General features: G+C 42.3%; 1 protein-coding gene across 2 annotated transcripts in view; it reads left to right on the top strand.

The window, feature by feature from the left end:
* MYO3B (myosin IIIB) overlaps nt 1–21,603 on the top strand; it is a 499,023-nt gene that overhangs the window by 26,929 nt on the left and 450,491 nt on the right. For both annotated transcript variants that reach the window (XM_032293013.1, XM_032293014.1), the window contains exons 2-3: nt 11,165–11,348; nt 12,094–12,228. In XM_032293013.1, the coding sequence (XP_032148904.1) occupies nt 11,165–11,348; nt 12,094–12,228 (319 nt within the window). The remainder of the gene's footprint in view (nt 1–11,164; nt 11,349–12,093; nt 12,229–21,603) is intronic.

The raw sequence follows: 21,603 nt of genomic DNA, 5'->3' as shown, positions 1-21,603 counted from the left end.
TTTGAGTGTTAATTGGAGAGAAAATTTGGTTTTGGTTTTGGGGATGTGTGTATCTTATTGTATTAGTCAGGGTTCTCTAGAGGGATTGTGTATCCTGTTGCATTAGGGCTCTCTAGAGGGACAGAACTAATAGGATATATGTATATGTGAAAGGGAGTTTATTAAGGAGAATTGACTCAAATGATCACAAGCTAAAGCCATCTGCAGGTTGAGGAGCAAGGAAGTCAGTGGTAAATCAGTCCAAGTCCCAAAACCTCAGAAGTCGAGAAGCCAACAGTGCAATCTTCAGTCTGTGGCCAAAGGTCTTAGAGCCCCTGGCAAACCACTGGTCTAAGTCCAAGAATCCAAAAGCTGAAGAACTTGAAGTCTGATGTTTGAGGGCAGGAAGCATCTAGCACGGAAGGAAGAAGTAGTCCAGAAGACTAGAAGACTCAACAAGTCTAGTCTTTTTGAGTTCTTCTGCTTGGTTTATCCTTGCCGCTCTGGCAGGTGATTATGTCGTCCTGCCTAGATTGTGGGTGGGTCTGCCTCTCCCAGGTCACTAACTCAAATGGTAATCTCTTTTGGCAACATCCTCACAGACACGTCCAGTGATATGGACAGGAGACAGGGAAATACTGGGTAGAAGAGGGTGGTTCCCTGGCAAAGACTCCACCCACAAGCATAGAAACCCATGGCCCTAATGGGAACAGGCATTATGTTTTCATGTCCAAAAGTTGCCTTTTGGACTGCCACACCCCCCTATCCTGTACCTGTATAAACCCCAAACCCCAGGATCCACAGAAGATGAGGAGACAAACAGAAGAATAGTAGATTGGCACAGCAGAGAGAAGAAAAGGAGCTTCTGAACACCAAGAAAAATTCAGCTGGGGTGGTTGGAGAGGAGATCTGCTGCTGGACATCCAAGCTCCAGAGGAAGATCATCTTCCCACCCCATTCCCTTTCCAGCTCCCCATCCATCCTACTGAGCACCACCTCCACCACTCAATAAAATCCCCACCTTTACCATCTTCAAGTCTGTGTGACATGATTCTTCCTGAATGCTGGACAAGGACCTGGGTACCAAGAGAGCACTGAGCTGGTTAACACTTAAGCCATCTGTGGATGGCAAAGCTAAATGAGTACACTCTAACACATGCCCACTTGGGCTTTGGGAGTCTTAGGTACCCACCCCTCGATGCTAATGTGGGTCTGGAGCTCCCAAGGCTCTCACCCCAGATCCTGCACCTGACCATTTATGTGCCCCCCTCCCATAATGGGTTTAAGGAGGTACACGGCCAAATAGTCAAGCCACACCCCTGTTGCATATCCTGTGAGAGGAGTCAGAGAACTCTCCTGTTTCACCAAGAACAATAATTTGCATCTTTCAATCCAAGCAAGTTGACATTTGATATTAACCATCACACACACACCTAAAAAATTCTTTCTCTACCTTGATGTTCAGTGATTTCATCAGGAAATATTTGTTTTTCTGAGAGTTTTTAATTTTTCCCTCAGATCTATGGGTCTCTGAGTGTTAGGGGCAGTCACAGTTGATGCATATCAGCTTTACTCTTCTCTTTGAAAAGTCATTGGATGTGCTGTGTTAGGGTCTTTCCACCTGATAGGAGGCAACTGCTACAGCATGGCTTTGGAAATGTTCCTCTTTTTAGAATAGAGTCTGATTATTTCTCCTACTTCCTTTTAAGAGGCTAGTATTGGGCAGGCATGGTGGCTCATGTCTGTAATCCCAGCAGTTTGGGAAGCTGAGTCAGGAGGATTACTTTAACCCAGGATTTTGAGACTAATGTGGGCAACATAGCAAGATGCTGTCTTTACCCACCACCCTACCTACCAAAAAACATTAGCTGGATGTGGTGGCACATGCTTGTGGTCCCAGCTATTAATACTTTGGAGGCTGAGATAGGGTGGTAGTTTCAGGCCAGGAGGTTGAGACTACAGTTGGCCGTGATCACACCACTGCACTCCAGCTTGGGTGACAGAGTGAGAACCTGTCTCCAAAAAAAAAAAAAAGCCTAGTGTTAAGTAATACATGTAAAAAGTTCTTAGTAAATTCTTATTGAATGTGTAAATGAATGAACCCTAGAATCCTTTTCCTGCTAACTCACCTTCTCTGTCCATTTTTCTCTAAATAGAGATGAAACTGCCTTTGCAAAAATTATGTCAGAAAATTACAGCTAGTGCTCGACTTACGACCACGGTCGGGACCACGGACCGGTCGTAACACGATTTGGTCATAAGAGTTGAGTAGGCTATATGTACAGTTGAAATGGTGCACGCGGAGATGGTAGTGCTGTTGGAAGCTGGTCCGCACTGTCGTATGCCCAGCTGGGCAATGTTTGCGCTGCCAGACGCGGAGCAGTCGTGGCTAGCGATTGTGGTTGTAAAGTCGAATGGTCGTAAGTTGCATAGGTCGTAAATCGATCAATACCTGTATGGCAGTGGGGGAGATTTGATCTAGCCAACCCCTCTAGTGCCTTTAGCCGTCAAGCTGCCTTCAGTTATTCCTGGGTTAGCTTAGGAGACATTTAGTTTATAGCTTGAATGATAATAACCCTTCCCCCAAACTCAGCTGTCTTTGCAAAGCTACTGAGAGAGCACCAGGCTAGGAGAAGCCCAGGAGCCTGAATTCTGCTAAGATGTAGACATACATGGTTGTCAGCCATTATTTCAGATGTCACAAGAGATGCAACTTTCCCAATTACTCCTGCAGATAACATCACTATTTTTGAACCTAGGGATTGGAAGGTTTTTTTTTTTTTTTTTTTTTTTTTTTTTTAAACATGTCTGACACCTAGCTCCACCTTGATGGCCAACTCCTTCTGTGGCCCCACCCAACAGCATCTCAGAGCAAGAGGACAGCTTCAACTCCCTATGATTTCATCTCTGACCCAACCAATCAGAAGCAAGTGCCCAGTGCCTCACCACTCCCACCCTTTCCTTCTAACTGCCTTTGTAAAACCCCTAACTTTGAAGATTTCAAGGAGAATTATTTGAATAATAACTCCATCTTTCACATGGTGTGGCCGGCCTCATGTCAGTTAAACTTTTACTGCAATGCCATGAGTTGATTTTGTTTGTGCAACCGGCATGAAGAACCCATCAGGCGGTCACAGGGAGTATTGCTGAGGTTTTTCAGTATTTTGTTTCTTCACCGTCTCCCAAATCCCATCACACTCCGGGAGAATAGAGAGAGAGAGTGAATTGCTTGAGCAGTGATTCTTGGGATCTATTATCTCTCACTTTCACTGAATGCTACTCTTCAAAGATTATGGCCTGAAGTTAAATCCCTTCTTTTGTTTGATTACTGCTAGTATATTTTGTTTTGTTTGCTGGATTTCAAGTTTCCATGGTAGTGTTGTTTATTCATTGGGTTTTAGGGAAAGGAGATACTTGACTTCACTTCGCCATCTCACCCCAGAAGTCATAAAAATTTTTGAAACAAATTTGGAACCTCCAGTGCAGAGCTCAGTTTCTTCTTCTTCATTATATTTCTTGTGGAACCTAGTGTAGCTTGAATGTAATTGGCACTTATTATTTACTGAATGCATAAATAACATTTTATGGTAATTTTGGCTACTTTATGACCTGTTATTGAAAGAAGGGTAGATGGGGTACAATAACCTTGAAAAAAGTATCATTTCTGATTAATCTTAAGAGGTGTTGGGCAAAGCAGCAAGCAATGAGCAGTTAGATGTGGGAGAATCAGGCACACATGAGACTGAGTGTGTGTAGTGCTCGCTGCAACCATGAAGAAGTGAGCTAATCTATTGCTTTTGACCTAATGTGGGAAATAAGCCCCTAGGGCCTCTGAAAAAATACAGGTGAATGATCAGAAATTTATCAGGAGCACCTCTCTCCTTTGTTTTTTTTTTTTTTCCTTCTTCACTAAACACATCAGTTTTAAGGGCACCACGTGAAATTTCATTTTTGATTCCTTTTATTGCTAACCTCAAGGCCCACCTTAAACTATTCTTCATTTTCCCTTCAGGCCTTTCACTGGGTGCTTAAGGGCAGTCTACTCAGCTAGTTAATGCATATTTGTCTCTTCTTTTATGTGTCTCTGTTTAGCCTTGGGCAGACATAGCTTCATGCCAGGGGGCAGTTTTTTTCAGGGACAAGATGAGAAAGATCACAGAGCTTTGTAGTGATGAGTAGTTTTGTTCATCTCAGTTTCTGCCTGTTGATATTCTTTCTCTTTTCCTCCTTTTGGAGGAAGGAACAAGGGTTGGATGGGAAGAAGAAAGTCATTTGCATTCTTCTGACTATTGCTTTTCCTTATACCATTCAGGAGCTCAGTAGTTTTTTGTAACTACAACTCTGCATTTAGTGGCAGTTTGGGCTGGGACAGCAGCCATATTGTGGGACTGACTGTATCTCAGTAAGCAAGAGGTGGATTGGGAAGGTGAATTTCTAACAATATGAGTGTGAGTGTTTTAAATTTATTCCTTTTCACTTAAGTTATCTAACACAGAGTGAGGATTAAAAAGAATAAATACCAGACAAATGCCTGGTTGTTTTTTGTTGGTCTTATGTTAGTGGTTTACTGTTTCTTACACAAGTAAAGTGCTCATCCACATAGACTTTGTGACTTTTTGGAATAGTCTCAGGGTGATGGTGGGGAAATGCTTCAGGGAGAGGGGATTCACCATGTGTTTGAATACCAGAATATACACTGTTACACATTAACTATACATATTTTTTTTTAAACTTTCTTATAGAAATGGAAAAACTTACAAAAGTATATGCAATCCCATATACTCAGCTTCAATAATTATCCTCCCATGATCAATCTTGTTTCATATGTACCCATTGTTATTTTCTTCTTTTCTATGTTATTCCAGACATAGCATTTCAGTATGTATTGCTAAAAGATGAGGACACTTTTACGTTTTTATTTTATTTTATTTATTTAGAGAAGGAGTCTTGCACTGTTGCCTGGGCTGGAGTGCAATGAAGCGATGTTGGTTCACTGCAACCTCCGCCTCCAGGGTTCATGGAATTCTTCTGCCTCAGTCTGCCAAGTAGCTGGGATTACAGACGCACACCACCACACCAGGCTAATTTTTTGTAGAGACAGGGTTTCAGGATATTGGCCAGACTGGTCTCAAACTCCTGACTTCGTGATCTACCTGCCTCGGCCTCCCAAAGTGCTGGGATGACAGGTGTGAACAACCGTGCCCGACTCAAGGACATTTTTAAAAAACATAACCACAAATACAGTTATTGAGTTGGAAGGTCAAGTTCCCTTGACCCTTTCACAGATGGGAACTAGAGTGCACTGGCTCTGGGACCAGCTAGCCACTTCGGCACTGGCAGCAACAAACTTCACTCACTGGAACCCACTGGGCTCAGCCCCTCATGGGAAGGAGCATGCAGGCAAGTGGATGCCTGGATCAGGGCAAGTACTTTTGCATTCCGGCCCCATGGCAGCGTCTAGAGGTGTGTTACAATTAATGCTCTTTTAGCTTTGCGGCCCAGGGACAGCCTAAGTGCACAGTCAATGTGACAGCCTTTTTGGGTTCAGTGAAGAGTCAATGTGATAGCCTTGTTGGGTTCCTGTATCTTGAATTCTTGTCCAGAGTCCAGGAAGAATCAGGTCACACAAAAGTTCTGAAAGGTGTTCAATGTGGAGAATTTTATTAAGTAGTGGAAGTGGCTCTCAGCAGAAGCAGAGCTAGAAAGGGGATGGAGCAGGTGATCTTTCCGTGAAGCCCAGCCCCCTGCAGCTGAGCTCCTCGCCATAGTCATGCAATCTGAAGTTAAGCCCATCTATCCGTAGTGTCCAGTGTTCAGTTGCTTCTTCTGTCAATGTTCAGCTGCTTCTTTGCCAGCTGAGGTCTAGAGTTTATTTGGGCACAGGATAGGAGGAGTGAGGTGGAACAAAAAGGCAACACTTGGGCAGGAAAACAGGGATAACTGTTCTCATTTAGGGCACTGGTTTCCACACTTGAGGGTGGAGCCTTTGACAGGGAACCATCCTCTTCTACCTAGTATTTCCCTACCTCCTGTCTGTATCATTATCACAACTAAAACATAATTAACAATACTTTCTTGATATCAGATAACTAGCCAGTTTTCTAATCTCATAAATGTTACAATTTTTAACTTGATGGTGTGAATCCATGCTTTATTTCACACTTGATATGTATTTTAAGCTTCTCTCAATCCCGAGGTTATGCTTTTCGATTTGTTTATTTTTATTTGTAATTTATTTGCTGAAGAAATTGGGTCATTGGTCTTGGAGAGTTTCTTAGTCTGGTTTTTGCTTATTGACCTCATGGTGTTTAACATGTTGCCCTGTCCTTTGTTTTTCCTGTAAATTGGCCATCTAGAAGCCTGATCAGATTCAGATTTAATTTTTTTGGCAACTCTCTTTCTTAGGTGTTCTTGCATGAGGAAGCATAATGTTCGATGTTCTGTCTTTTTTTGTGAATGCTAGAAATCTAGAGTGAAAATCTCTATGGTGTAATGTTTGACAAAACTGAACCACAGAATATTTCATGGCTTATTTTTTTTTTTAAGTATGTCCTTTGCTGATAATTGAAACCAAACTCCAATAGAAGTCTATAGACATTCAATCCTAGTAAGATAAAGCAGTGCCTGGAGCATTAGTTTATAGCCATATGTGAAACTACTCATTACACTGTGATGTTTAAATGTGGGCAAGTCACCACTCTCTTGGGGTGGGAATGGGGGTGGATTTGGAGCTTAGCTGTTCTCTGGTGGTACAGGACCAGCCCCTTTGTTGTTAATCACAAACAGAGGTCATGTTAAATGCATTTGTTCTGGTCAAGAGCCATAAAGAGTTACAGCCTCTGCCCTTTAGTTTGCTTCCTAAAAAGAAAGAAAAATAAAGGCAAGCAAATGACAATTGTTTTTAACTTCTAAGGTACCAGAAGGATAAAGTATTCTACTAAATTATATATTAGGCCGGGTATGGTAGCTCATGCCTATAACCCCAGCATTTGGGAGGCCAAGGTGGGTGGATCACCTGAGGTCAGGAGTTCAAGACCAGCCTGTCCAACATGGTAAAAACCCATCAGTACTAAAAATACAAAAATTAGCTGGGCATGGTGGTGCCCACCTGTAGTCCCAGCTACTGGGGAGGCTGAGTTAGGAGAATTGCTGAAACTCTTGGGGTGGAGATTGCAGTGAGCTGAGATTGTTCAGCTGCACTCCAGCCTGGGCAACAGAGTGAGACTCTCAAAAAAAAAAAAAAAAAATTATCATCTACCTACCTATCTACCTATCATCTGATAGTGGCCTAAGTAATGAGAAGCTTGGGTATTTCCTAGATATTTGGCAATGTGTGATTAAAGATAGGTGAACACTAACCAGGAATATCTTTCCTAGGTGATATCTTCTTTGCCCTGCTAATAACTTGGCATTCCTGGTAGTGGAAGTGTTTGGATGACACAGGAATATGGGGGACATCAGAATCTTGCTCTGAGAGAGTAAGCACTTTGATGAGAAATCCATTTGTGGCACTGACTTCTGAGTACTACCACGTGCAACGACAAAGAGTGTTGATCAGATCTTTATTTTAGAATAGCTGCACACACAGACACATCTGGGCCAGTAGGACTTCTGATTGGTTTGCAGACTACATGAGCCTCCCCCACAGACAGGTGCCCTTGTCCACCTCTGCCTAGGTAGACCTAGTCCTTCTATTTGTCTTTCAATGAATACAGAACCTGTAACCTGAATAACCTGAATTTTCTAGTCTCCTGAGATCACTGTTTTCTTCATGTCTAAGTAAATGCCTGAAGCCCCCATTTTTGGGGACCGTAAGAAGACCAAGTGCCTCTTCAGGGACTTCAAGGGTCCCACAGAGTTCTGAGGTTTCCAGGTATTGTCCCTCTCACTCCGAATTGCTGCTAGCCCTTTCTTGGGTCAACCCTGATTACTTCCATGATGCCTCAGCTCTGCCATGCCCCAAACACAGACATAGGCAGAAGTTCAGTCTACCCTCAAGATTAGTACATTGGCCGGGAGCAGCTTTTTGGCTGTCAAAGGGCTGTTCCAGCTGCCTCCCAAGACCACATTATCACCACTTTATAGGGCTGTATAAGCAGCTACTGTTTGCGATGACTGTTTAATTGATCCTCAGAGAGTTTATAGAGTCAAGTATTGATTTTAAAGACAGAAGCCAGGCAATGCTGTTATGCAGTGCACCTGCTCTGTTGCACCTTTGGTTAACCTTGTCTGTGCATGCCCAGAGAGAATGTGATGGACATGGGGGCAGAACCTGATTGGTGTGCCTTCTGCTCACCCATTATTGGTGCCCTCTGTAGCTAGACCCTCTGAGTGAGCTTTTCTCATTTAGAGGGAGCAGAGATTGCTGTTCAGTGGGTCTGTGGGGCACTTAGCTTCCAGGTGTTTGGTCTTCCCTCTGTCTGTGCCTTTATCTGCTCTTCTTCTAAGGACCAGTTGTATTGGATTAGGGCCTCCCCATATGATCTCATTTTGCCTTATTACCACTTTAAAGGCTAAGTCTCCAAATATGGTCACATTCTGAAGTACTGGGTGGTTAGAACTTCAACGTACGAATTTGGAGAGGGGACGTAATTCAGCCCATAACAGGGGGTGTGAGGCGGGGGTGGGGGTGCTTAATTGATGGTTTCTTATGTCCAAATTGTCCCAGTTTGCCATGTTCTGAGAGGTTTAGCAAGGTGGTTCAGTCCTAAAACAGAAGCAGCTTGAGGCAAACCAGGATGGTTGATCACCCTATCAGGGTCCCATGGAGGGCACAGGGCAGGTGCTTGGTTTCCCAGCCCACCTCAGCCAGAACTGCACCACTTCTCTCTGCTTATATGTCTGCATGCTAATGAGATCAATTTAGCAAAAGAGTTTTGATTCAGTGGCCTCCAAGTTCCTCTCCTGCTGCCACATTCTGTTTTAATTTCTTTGAACACAGTGAAATTCGGTAGCTGGATTCAGACTAATTTAGCCATGTGTCTGAAACTAATAACCGACTGGAGCAAAAACTTATTTAGTTCGTGGTTAAAAGTGACATAAAACAAAAAGGGGAAGTGTTTGTTGAGCCTCACCTACTCTGAGGCAGATCTTGTTGCTGTGCTGTCTGTGATGACAGATGATACTTGCTGGGCTCCCATTATGCTTTTTAGATTCTGTTATTCTAATGGCTGCTCTGTGAAGTAGCTAGCAGCAGCCGCCCCATGATCCAGGTAGAGAAACTGAGGCTTACAAAGAAGAGTAACCAGCCCAAATCTCACGCTGGCCAGGGCAGGGTCCCAGGCTTTTGCAGGCACTTTGGCTTCAGCACTATTGTGTTCTGGTGCCAAGGCCAGATGCAGGTGTACATGCTGTCGGGAAACAGGGGCCACATTGTAAGTGTAAGGTATTGATATTTAGGCTGATGGAGTCTCATTTTGGTGCTTTCCCCAGCCTGTCTGGCCTTGACCAGCAAGCACCCCCAGCTGGTCCTACTTTTTGCTGTTATAAAAGCCAGGTTTGGCGCAGTGTTCTCAGGTGGTCAAGAGGTTTTGGGGATCTCGTGGTAAAGCACACTGAATCATACCATGACCAAGTTATTCCTTTGCTAATTAATTCTCTTTCAGGTCTTCTGATTGCATCAAGGGAAAAGTTTTTGCCAGCATTTCATTCCTCTCCATTACTAAATGATCTCTCTCCTTTTAAGAACAAGAGTAACCTTAGGCTGGAGCCCCGGGGCAGCAGTATCTGGCTGGAATGGAATAATTCTTTAGTGTTTTTAATCCTCTTTTTGCAGTTAATTTTGATATATGATAAATGATACTGGTTTTACATTTAGGATAATACTATAAAGTGCCTTTAAAAGACATTTATTTAAGTGAAAACAAATAATTTAGAAGTATTTAGTAACGAATAGCACGATGATATACAGATATGGCAAAAATGTGAAGCATGTGGTGAAAAAGATTGACTTTATAAAACATTGGGTAGGAGGAAGGGTTGTAGATCCTAAGAATCTTGGAACCAGCACATGAAAGGCAGGAGTTGTTTGACCGCTGAGAATCACTGCCTCAGCCCATAGTGGGCTTTGCCTGGGCCCTTAAGACCCTGTACTAACCAGTACTAACAGTACTAACAGGCCCCTTTGTTGTTGTGTGTTTTTTGTAATGGTGTTCAGTATTTTTGAAATACTGTCATCAGGGTAAAGAAAAAAAAGTGAATTTTTGTGCCTGGTCAAAAGGCTTTGCTTTGGGTGAATTCAGTGTAGAAAATAACTAGATTTAAAAGTGCAAATTGGAATGCTCAGCATGAGTCAGAAGTGCTCACCCTGGGTGGACAATAAGCCACCGTGTGGGGAGTGGATATGGTCGCCCTTGTTTTTGGAGCCTGATTGTCCCTCCACTGGGGTTTAGAAGCGGACCAGAGTTGGGACCTCTCACCCAGTCTGAGAGCAACTGAACTTGGAGAGGCTTTTTCATGGAATCAGTTTTGGGTGACTTTGCCTGCGATGCTTGCTGTTCATATTTAAACCCAAAGATCTGTGTCCTTGTTAAATAGAGTACTGCTAACTAAGGCGAAGTGAGTTTGCTGCTCCTGGTTAACCCCTCAGTGTGATTCCCACACTAGGTATTACTGTAGGGATAAGGTCTGAGTGTAGCTGTTTGTAGGCCCCAAGACCTTTGCAGCAATAGGTGTTTTACATGGACTGGTGTTTGGTACAGGCACCAAACCTCCTTCTTAACAGCTCAGACTTTGTGCACAGATGTTGGGGATTAGCTTCCTGTGACTATCAGGGAGCCCTCCTCAAGGTTACGACAACCTAGGGACAAAGGTTTTAGACTTAACAGTTTTCAGCCACTTTCCCTAGCAGCAGCCCCCATACAGCGGCCTATCATGACAACTGTCCAGTTATGAACAGAACGTCCTCTTCGGCTGTCTTACTGTCTCCTGCGGTGTGTATATCATTTCCATTTTTAGAATCATGTTTTCGGGATGTCTCAGAGCCATGTTACTCCTCCCCTCTATTCTATTACCATTTCTTAAGGAAGGTTCAAGTTCTTTTTTAAAAAAGTTTATTTAAAATAGAGGAAGAAAATAAAAAGTAACACAAGGTTGCTGGTTAATAAATAAAAATCTTTTTTTTTCAAAAGTCCACTGCCCCCAATTCTGTGATCTGTTACACATAACAAATTTTTCTCCCTACCAGGAAACATCTGTATGGATTATTTCACTATAATCCTATGATGCTTGGACTTGAATCACTTCCAGATCCCACGGACACCTGGGAAATTATAGAGACCATTGGTAAAGGCACCTATGGCAAGGTCTACAAGGTAACTAACAAGAGAGATGGGAGCCTGGCTGCAGTGAAAATTCTGGATCCAATCAGTGTAAGTAACAGTTGTAAATTGTAACCAAAATTTGGTGTTTATGCACACGAAGTTTTCAACTTCTTTTCTTGATTTTAGGCTTAATTTTCATGAAACCTGGCATGAAATCTCAAAATGGGTCATGATTTGTCAGCTTTAGTGAATGAAGTGACTCCAGTTGGAGTTAAAACTTCCCTTGAGTTTTGTTTCTTGTCCATTTTACTGTTGTTTTCATTTAGGACCACGGAGATCTTCAGAAGTTATTCTCTTGGAAGAGTAATATATCTTACTACCTGGTCTTTCTGTAGGTTACAAAGATTTGTGATATTCAGTCATCTTAGGCTGACATCTTATTTTAGAGCACTGAGGTTATGCTGTATGCTGTTTTGCACAGTGAGGTTTTACATGTCCTATCCTGTGTTTGGTCCCTTCAAGCAACTTCACCTTAACTGCTTTGAAAATTCAGACACTTTTCAATAAAAAAGATATTTGTTATAGTATTATTAAAGAAAAAAAGAACATCATAAACATTGATGTAATATGCAATAATAGAAGGCGTAGACTGTAATAATAGAATGTAATAATGTACTCATAAAAGGTGTAGATTGATGCCTGAATGTCTATTGTTAGGTATTTTGAAGATATAATAATGACATTGAAAATACACAGTAAATATGTTTTATTAAATATTTGAGCATGATGTCATATCTGTACCCTTCCTTACTTATTAGAGTTAATCGAGCTTTCATTTTTCTACACTGTTTAGGATATGGATGAAGAAATTGAAGCAGAATACAACATTTTGCAGTTCCTTCCTAATCATCCCAATGTTGTCAAGTTTTACGGGATGTTTTACAAAGCGGATCACTGTGTAGGGGGACAGCTGTGGCTGGTCCTGGAGGTAAGAGGCTCCCATTGGGTAACCAGTGATTTGGACATAGTGCCAGGGGCCAACAGATGCTTTATTACCTAGAGGGTGTTTTAAGGCACACATTCGAAGTGTAGGTCCCCCGTGTATATCACAGGTACCTCACCAGATGTGATATTCTCCCCCACAGTTCTTACACATAGGCCATATGCTAAAAGTATTCTTGTTTCTCTGCTTTAGAGGTTTAATAATCTTTTATTCTAGTACAGGGTGAATATATGAATACAACTGAAAAAATTAATTTTCTTCCCTAACACATAATTGTAAACATGTCTGAATTGATTGCAACTCATTTTCAAAAATTGTCAACCCAAGGTTTAGTTGGCTTGCCAAACTTGGATTTGCCCATTCATGTTCATCAGTCCTCATTTTAGATTGAGTTTCCTGAAAACTGATTCTGAGAATTGTGTGTGGAAAGTTTGTTGGAGAGTTCTTCCCAGAGATAGGCCTAGAAAAAAGTGAGGAAGGCAGGATCAGGCAAGGGAAACACTGAACAGCAATATGGTTATGACAGAGGGTTAAGCTGGTCCTCTGGGAAATGGAGAGCTGGGAAGTTTTTGGAATGTTGTCCTGAATTGTATCTCCACATCAGCCAGTCATTGGCTGCATGTAACCCTTGGGAAGGAGCATAACTGTGGGAGTCTGTTCTCTGAAGTCGAGGCAAACTCAGGTGAGGGGTGCAGCTGAGGGCTGGGAGCTGTTGATATTTCTAGCAGCTTCCACTCTGAAGAGGGAATCTGAAGGGAACATCACTGTGTCCACTACAGTCCTGCTTTTTTTTTTTTTCTCTCCAACAAACCTTCCATACACAATTCTCAGAGTCAGTTTTCAATTATGAATGGGAATGAATGTGTGCATCTGGATGCAAAAGAGTCAATTCCCCACAGATACAATTCCCTATGAGACTAAAATGACAAGGAAAATAATGACGATATATGAATTAATATATTAGGACAGGTCTGTTGCTGCATTGTCACTAGGCCTAGTGAGTGTTTTGTTTTGGGCTCTGACCCTCTGAACCAGCTCATGCCTCCATGCCTGAGGTCATATAGTTGACCCAGCAATGTGTGGACAGAAGTGGAAGCCCTAAGAAAGAATCACCAGGAGAGAAACCAGCCCTCACTTCACTGTCTGGTACCTCTTGTCCACATGTTTCTGGCTTTGGGAGGGCCTGAGCCTGGAACACTACGTACTGGCTACCATGGCAACTGTGTTTGGGGAATTCATTTGTTGTATTCAAATGGGATAATCTGCAGGGAAACTGGTTTGAATTTATTTCTGTCACATCAGTTGCCTTCCTCAGAATATAAAGATGTAAGGGATTTTGGTTTTCTAATTATCTTTGTTCCTCTAGTTGACTGGTTAAGTCATATAACACACTTCTTTGGGGTTTTATTAACTCCCCAACCCCCACCCCAAGAATGTTAGGATTTTATCCTGCCAATGAAGCTCTTTAAAAATGCTAGTTGGAAATGGCAAAGTACTATTTCTGGGGTCTCTGATTATATTTGTCTTCAGCTCTGTAAGATCTCTGTGTTTCAGACCTCATTGTAACTTAGTAATAGAAGTACAGTGACAAAGGAACCTTAGTTTCTGCTCATTTTTAACTCCTGACTAAAAAAGACTCTGCATCAGATGTAGATAACTGAAAATTCCAGGAATTTTCGAGGGCCCAAAAAGGAGCCTTCCCTGCATGCAACCAGGCAGGCAGGTGGGCTGCTCATACCTGAGGCCACCTGGTAAATGAATGTCCTTCCTGATGACAGTGACCATCAGGCATGGTACCTCAGTTATGGCCAAAGCAGCCAGGAAGGTTGCATATGGCCTCGAAAGATGAGAAGGAGCCCAGAACTATGAGCTGAGCCTTGTGCACGTGCTCCCTTGCCAGCTGTCTCTAGCTTTTTCAGAGTGACCACAGGTAGATAATGGGGCTGCCCTGAGATACTGAATTATTCATACCTCTGCAATACAATATGCTGTCATTTATGACTTTTGCTGGTTGTTTTGGTCCATGCCAAAGCTGGTGATATGAGATGCTGGGTGTCCTCAGTCATTTCTGTCCCAGGATGGACAGTCTAAACCAGGCTGCTGGATGGTCATGTGCAGTCAGTGTCTCCAATAGTCTTAGAGAAGCATGGGAATTCCTAGACTACTAATTCTGGCAGAAGCCTCTCTGTTCAGTCCCCTAACCTTCAGATGGGGGACAGAGGCCCAGAGAGGTGAGTAACATGCCTATGGTCACATAATTGGTTGCATGGCAGAACCAGAAGGAAAAGCACATTTCGGCACATTTTCTTTCATCATGTGCAGCTGCTCCTGTGATACTATCTGTTGGGTCATGGAAACACAGATGTGAAGTCTCTAGCTGGGATCGCAGCACTTCGTGACCACACACGCACACAGCTGGATGACAACAACAGTCCACACAGTACCCTATTTTGCTCCCTCTGCAGCTTTAAAGGCATGCTTTACAGACTCACACACCAAAAATTATGATCTGTTTAATATTGTTCTCCTCATCTTGTATACTAAGATTAAATTTATGTTGCCTTTGCTCTTTATTTGCCTGACTCGATGAAAGGACCAGTGAAAAGCTATTCCACAGAGCAATTCTAGAGGATAGAAAAATGTTATTAATAATCCCCTTAAATCACCACAACTCTGAAAACAAAAGCAAATTAAAATGTCATTTTCTGAAATTCATTACTAATTGTTAGTAGAAAGCAAACAAATGCTCTCTTTCATGATAGACACCTACTATATTGGAAAGACATGGAGAGAAAACATGTATACATAATCATGTTTTGGAAAATCTGAATGCATTTTAAGTGAATATTAAATTTTTAAAAATGTGTAAGTCCTATTGTCTTTCACCTAAATGATATACATATGATAAGAAATTAGACTTTTAAGAAAAACACAATACTCAGAAAAAATACCTAATGTGGTAGCTAAGGCATGAACTGTATATTCTTTTCCCTTTTAGTGTAAAACCTTTGACAAGCAGAAACTGAATATCACCATGAATCAAGTGTTCTACTTAAAAGAAATGATGTAGAATGCTGGTAAATGAGGCTGGAAAGTAAAACAAATAAACATCTTTGTTCTTTAAACCATGTATAAGATTAGTTTTACATCTTTTTTTTTTTTTTCCTTTCAGAGATATAGCTATAAGTTCAGTATCTAATATACAGAGCCAAAGCAAAAGGGGTCTAGGGAGAGAGGGAGGGAGGGAGGGAAGAGGAGGAAGAGGAAGAGAGAAAGGGAGAGAGGGAGGGAGGGAGGGAAGAGGAGGAAGAGGGAGAGAGAAAGGGAGAGAGAGAGGGAGAGGGAGCAAACTTTATCCAGGTTTTGCTTTTATCCAAGGCCCCAGAAAGTGTAGTCTAGACCTGAATATCACTGGAAGTGTTATACATAGAACCACTTTCACCTGTTGATACTGTGGTGTGAAGTATCATGGCATGAAGTATTTGTTAACCTGATAAACTTCAGATAAAACCTGAAGTTTATCAGGTTAACAAATCAGGATTGTAGTCAGACTCTGATGGACTCAAACGTAGGACTGGTGGATTTTGATTGGCCGGAAGTGGTTAGAAAGCACTGAAACATTGAACACTGACTCAGACAGTGGGTTCTAGAGTAAGAGACATTGGAATGCTGGAAGCCAGGATGAAGGCACAGAAAACTTGAGACTGGAGAAGGGAAAGACTTTGAAATGGAACAGTACTGCATCCTATATACATATACTATATGTGTTCAGTGAAAGAGAGGGAGTTAAGAGGCTGAGGCATGGGAGTGATTCTGTCCACTCTTCACTCTTTTAGTAAGGATGTGCCCTGGAGAGAGACTGAGATGGGAGGTGAGTCTCAAGGCCCACTTCCCTCTTGTTGTATAAGCATCTCTCTACTGTGATAGAAGCTCTAGGGTTTTAAGTAACATAGTTTTTGTTGGTCTTGTGGCAAGCCAGTGACTTGAGCTGGCTTTCAGTAAAATAAACATGATTTGTCCAACACAGGAGGAAAAAATGTGCTGTTCGGGAATTGCTGAGAGGTGGACAGTGGCCAACGTGATCCTTCCTAAAGGATTTTCTAGAGTAACTTTAACTATCTTTGACTTTTCCTTTATGTTATCTGTAGAACCCAATACGCTTAAAAGACAAAGTCTACTGAATAAAAGGTCACCAAAAAGAAATGCCTCTTAATTCTGCAAACTGACTAGGTCAATGCAACATGCTGGTACAGAATCTACTTGAATGTTGGAACCCAGGTCTGGTGATTGTGTTGCATGGACCATTCTTTAATAATGCGGAAGAAAGTTGATGGCTTATTGAGCAAAGAACATTTTATTGCTTGAAATTATGGCTGTCTTAGCAAACACACATACTGTGATTGAATCAATATTCAACGATGTTTTGGAAAATAGATGTGGAATGTAAATGATTTTTCTATTTTTCTTGGTTTGGAGCAAAATGCTCATTAAATTCTAGATGCATTCAGCTGCCACATTTCCTGAATGCTGAGGGCATAGGGAGGAACTGCAGGAATGGAAACACACCTCTGTATTTGAATCTGGTGGCTGGCAGAGTGGGCGGCAATAAAGGGCTGATGTGCTAACCCTCTGGGTTGGGGCGGGAGGCTTGGTTGCCTTCTTACAATTCTAAGGGGATTATTTTATTTGATGCATTTAAATATAATTCTTCATCGTGCTTTTAAAATGTTCAACCCATTTCACTGAACATTTATTCTGATTAGACAATTGTCAGTACACACCTGCTTTCTTTTTTATATCCAAGTACCCAGAGTCTTTTTTCTGTAACCCACAGGCTGCCCTTGAAAACCTTGCTGTGGGGCTTATCAACTTCACAGGACAGCTTCTTTTAAAGGTGTCCTGAACAGTTTAATTACCTGTTTCTGTGAGTTCTGGGAAGTCAGACAGCTCTTATACTCTGACATTTTGTGAACAAAAAGCACCGGCTGAGTAAGATTCCTTTGTTGTTTTTAAATCCATAGCTGAGTTTTGATCCTGCTGACAAATAGCTACTCTTAATCCCTTCAGAGGTTCTAGAGTTACAAATAAAGTTTCTAAGTTGGCTACCTATATAAAATATTGCTGAAGAGGCCTTTGTTTCAAAAATGGCCACACTTAAAGTAGGGCAGGGAGAGAGACCAAAGTGAGGTGTCAGGGGAAAATTCCAGGGTTGCATTTGCTTGGATCATCACCCAGCATTTAATTTAAAATTTCTCTCAGTGCTATTTTAATAGCATACTTGCAATTCAAGCAAGCCCGTGCCTCCCTGCGTGAGATGTGAGCCAGGCTGGGGAGTGGTCCTGATGAAGGTGCTGTCATGTTTTGCCTCCTTATTACTGCTTTTGCTTTACAGGAACAGACTATTGATATTTTTCTAATTCTTACAGTTTACCTAGACTCTGTCTCTTCTTCACCTTTCACATATGGCTGGTCAGAAAGTCCATTCATTTCTATCTCAAAAAAAGTCTCCCAAATCTCTCCCTTCCTTTTATCCTCATACTCTTTGACCCTGCCTCCCTTGATTACCTCAGTATCTTCTAACGGATACTCCAGCTCTTGGTGTTGTCTTCTGTCCATCCTCCGATCTGCTGACCAAGTCATTTTTCTAGAATGCAGATCTGAACATTGAGACCTCCTGCCTAAAATCTGTTAAGAGTTTACCTTTTTTAATCTAGTGATATATCACAATGTAATGCACATATTATAGAATAATAAAGCCCATACGTCTTAGCAGGGCATACCTTTTATTCCCTGTCATCTGCCTTCCTTTTCCATCTCCCTGCCCCAGGATCTGGCACCCTTTGTCCCAATAGTAGTGGAGTATTTAGAACTCATTACACACATGCACACTCCTCCTCATTCTTTCATGCTCCCTACATTTGAACAAGATGTCCCCATGTTCCTTTTCACAGAATGTTCTTTCCCTTCCTGTCCACCTACCAAAAACCCATTTGTCCTTCAAACTCATCGTAAATGTTACATCCTCTGGGAAGCTTTCCTAGACTGTCCCCTCTTTGCTCTCCCTCAGCAGAGTTCGCCCTCCCTCCTTTGGTGCCACCACACTTCCGTAGGCACAGCTCTGCTTCCACATTCCACACTGTGATTGCTCATATGTCCATTGCTGGGCAGTGAGCTCTTGAAGTCTAGAGATTGTGTCATATTCATGATTGAGTAATAGGTAATAAACTGGGCAGTCACAAACTATTGAGAACAAAGAGGTGACTTTCTTCTCAATAACTGAACTAAACTTGGTTCTTGAGCCCCCAGCCTGACTAAAGGAGGCAACTGATTCTAACCCATTTTTTTAAGCTTAAGTCCAGTTGAGTGACTTCCTTGTGGAGCGGCATATTCCAGTATTTATGTCCAGTTTTCACCGTCCAGTCAAAACTTAGTCATTTGGACAAGTACTCAGTTTTTTGGGCCTCTTCTCTCCCTGTTTCCTCTCCCTTTTCCCTGGGTGGCATCTGGATCTGGGTAGAAGTAGATGCTTACATAATGCCAGGGCAGTGAGGGCAGAGGGCTCTGAACTGTACGGTAACCACAAAGTCTTTACGATAATAAAATTGTATTTTCCGCCTTTGGTATCTTTGATGTTTCTGGTCCCTGACACTCCCTCCTATCATGAGGTCCTCATGTTCTTTGTCCTTCTTATTTAAACTCTAACCTTATCTCTGTCCCCACATACAGCATAAAGTTCTGAGTGTCTTATACGTTGTGAGCATATTGTAGAGAACCGTTATTGTAATCTTAAGCGTGGCCTGCCTCACCAGGCCATACTTCCATTTCACTTGACACGGACACCCCTTGTTGTCAAGAGGTCTCCTCTTAGATTTCCAAATGGAAAGAGGATCATAAGAAACTGAAGTTCTTACACAGGCAGCCCCCTCCCAAAGAGAGTATCCTCATTCTAATCTTGTCCTCATAATCTCCCCTAACTCCATAAGGACACTTTTTTATGTCAAGTCCCGGGCTCTGCCCTGGTCATCAGTGGACTCTTTAGTCAATTATCCAATTTTTGTTGTTTGATATGTACAATATATTTTGGGGAGTTCTGAAAACATTATTTTGTGTCTGTCAAAAGCCTAGGTTTTAAGACTGTTCTATGAATTATGGCACTGAAAACGCATTCCATGCTCAAGAGGGTATTAGATTGAACACTGAATGTTATGGGCCCTTTCAGAGTCATGTGAGCCATAGTTAGAATCAAAAGAATATGGAATCCTTTGGAAGACATTGTGCTGGTACTTAACATTTGGGCCACCATCAGAGCCATGGGTAGTGAGTTGGAAGTTAAACCTGAAATTGGCAGACAGTGGATTTCAGGGTCACTTAATACAGTCCCAAACTCATGGAATCGTCATAGCCTTCAATGCATTTCACTGCTTTTAGGGTCCCTCCTAAGTCTTTCCTGAGATAGTAATTTTATGCTAGTTTTAAAGATTCCTTAATTCTGTATTAAATTTTTAGTCATATACTATTGCTTATGAACAATTTAAATGGTAAAAAAAACACGGGTAGATTCAGTTCCAGGCTGTCTTGATTGTTAATAATGCGTGCAAGGTATCTGCCAACCATATAGCAGGGACTCACACATATTTCACATGTCATGTAAAAGCATCTATTCACCCTTTATTAAAATGTTGCAGATCTTCATAATTAGAGTTGAATAGGTCCTAATGTATTATTATTTTGATAAACCTTATCTTCTTTTAGGGAAGCTGTTAATCTGTACTTCCTCAGGTTTCCTTGCTTAAGAAAAGCCAGGTATGGTGGCTCACGCCTGTAATACTAGCACTTCGGGAGGCTGAGGTGAGTTGGAGACCAGCCTGGGCAACATGCAAAACCCCATCTCTACAAGAGCAAAACAGTTAGCTGAGCATGGTGGCGTGCACCTGTAGTCCCAGCTATTTGAAGGCCGAAGTGGGAGGTTGGCTTGAGAGTGGGAGGCAGAAGTTGCAGTGAGCTGAGATTGAGCCACTGCACTCCTGCTTGGGCAACAGAACCAGATCCTGGCTCAAAAACAAAAACGAAAACAAAAAGCCAGACTCTGTCTCAACAAAAAAAGAAAAAGAAAAAAGAAAGAAAAGTCGTTTGATTTAAGCAGCCACAACACAGGGAGTTACCTGATATTCACTAGTTAATTATTTCCCAAATTGCAGACATAGTGCCAGAAGGAAACCTAGGGCTTTAAAGTAAGGATTTTACCTTGATAAGGTCAATGATAGTGTTGCAGAACTTTTTCCTTAGTTCAGCTAAAACCAGGTTCTTGTCACACGACCAGGAAAGATCAGGCTCGTGGACACATGGAAGGGTGAGGAGCAGAATTTACTTGGCAAAAAGGAAAAAAAGAAAAAGAAAAGTGAGATGGAGCCCTGCTAACAGGCCCTCTGCCTCACCAATTGATTCCGAGGTCACCACATGAGCTGAAGAGAGTAGACTCTTCCCCTGCATAAGGTGTGAATTTCCCTTGGCTGTGGCTCCACCCATTTTCCCCAGTGTTCGTGTTGGCTCCAGTCTGCTGTGGTTGTGCCCAGAGAAGCCCTGGGCAGGTTCCCTCATCTGCACAAAAGTAACTGATATAAACACTTGTGGGATGGGTCAGATGTTCTCCAGGGATCCCTTTTATTTGCCTAGGCATTTGGCTTTCTCACTCCCTCATGGAAAGAAGTCCATCTAACTGCCATTAGAATAAGGCTAAGGATAAGGGTAAGGATGAGACCCCCTCTTAACTGGTTCCTGCTGGCAGGGGGTGCTGTTTTGGGAAAACAGCAGTCAGTTCTCCCTCAGAGGCCTATTTAAGGGTTCCTAGCCACAGGGGCCATCATCTGAGGCCCCAGTTTCATGACCATTTGGAGTCTGATGACATGAAGGGGAGAAGAGACAAACTGCGTTATTAGAAAACATATATTAAAAGGAAACTGCAGAGGTGGGCCGGCGGGTGGGGGCAGTTAGGGATGGCTCAGAAACCCTGAGGCCTTTTACGTTTGCACAGGAAGAAGGAAGCCAAAAGCTCAGCACATCAGGCTTTTGGATTCCTTTCCCCTGAGCCCAATCCTAAGCCAACCAGTCTAAGGTTGGGAAATTAACTCTTCCTAGTTTGCAGGATGTGTCTGAGGGGAGTGTCCCGTGGTACAGAGGCACAATTACCTATCAGTGAAGAGAGGACAAAGGAAGAGAAAGGGGGGAAAAAGGCTTTTTTTCCTCAAAGGATTCCTAGGGGTTCAGGATACATTCAAAAGGGGTACAGATTGAAGATGAATGGCTACTCTTGAAAGAGGAGAGCAAAGCATACCTGGTTCCCTTCTCTTCCTAGCAAATATC

The sequence above is a fragment of the Sapajus apella genome, unplaced genomic scaffold (assembly GCF_009761245.1).
Source record: "Sapajus apella isolate SASKATOON/1434 unplaced genomic scaffold, GSC_monkey_1.0 scaffold28, whole genome shotgun sequence".
NCBI lineage: Eukaryota > Metazoa > Chordata > Mammalia > Primates > Cebidae > Sapajus > Sapajus apella.
This window is presented reverse-complemented; position numbering and strand designations above follow the sequence as displayed.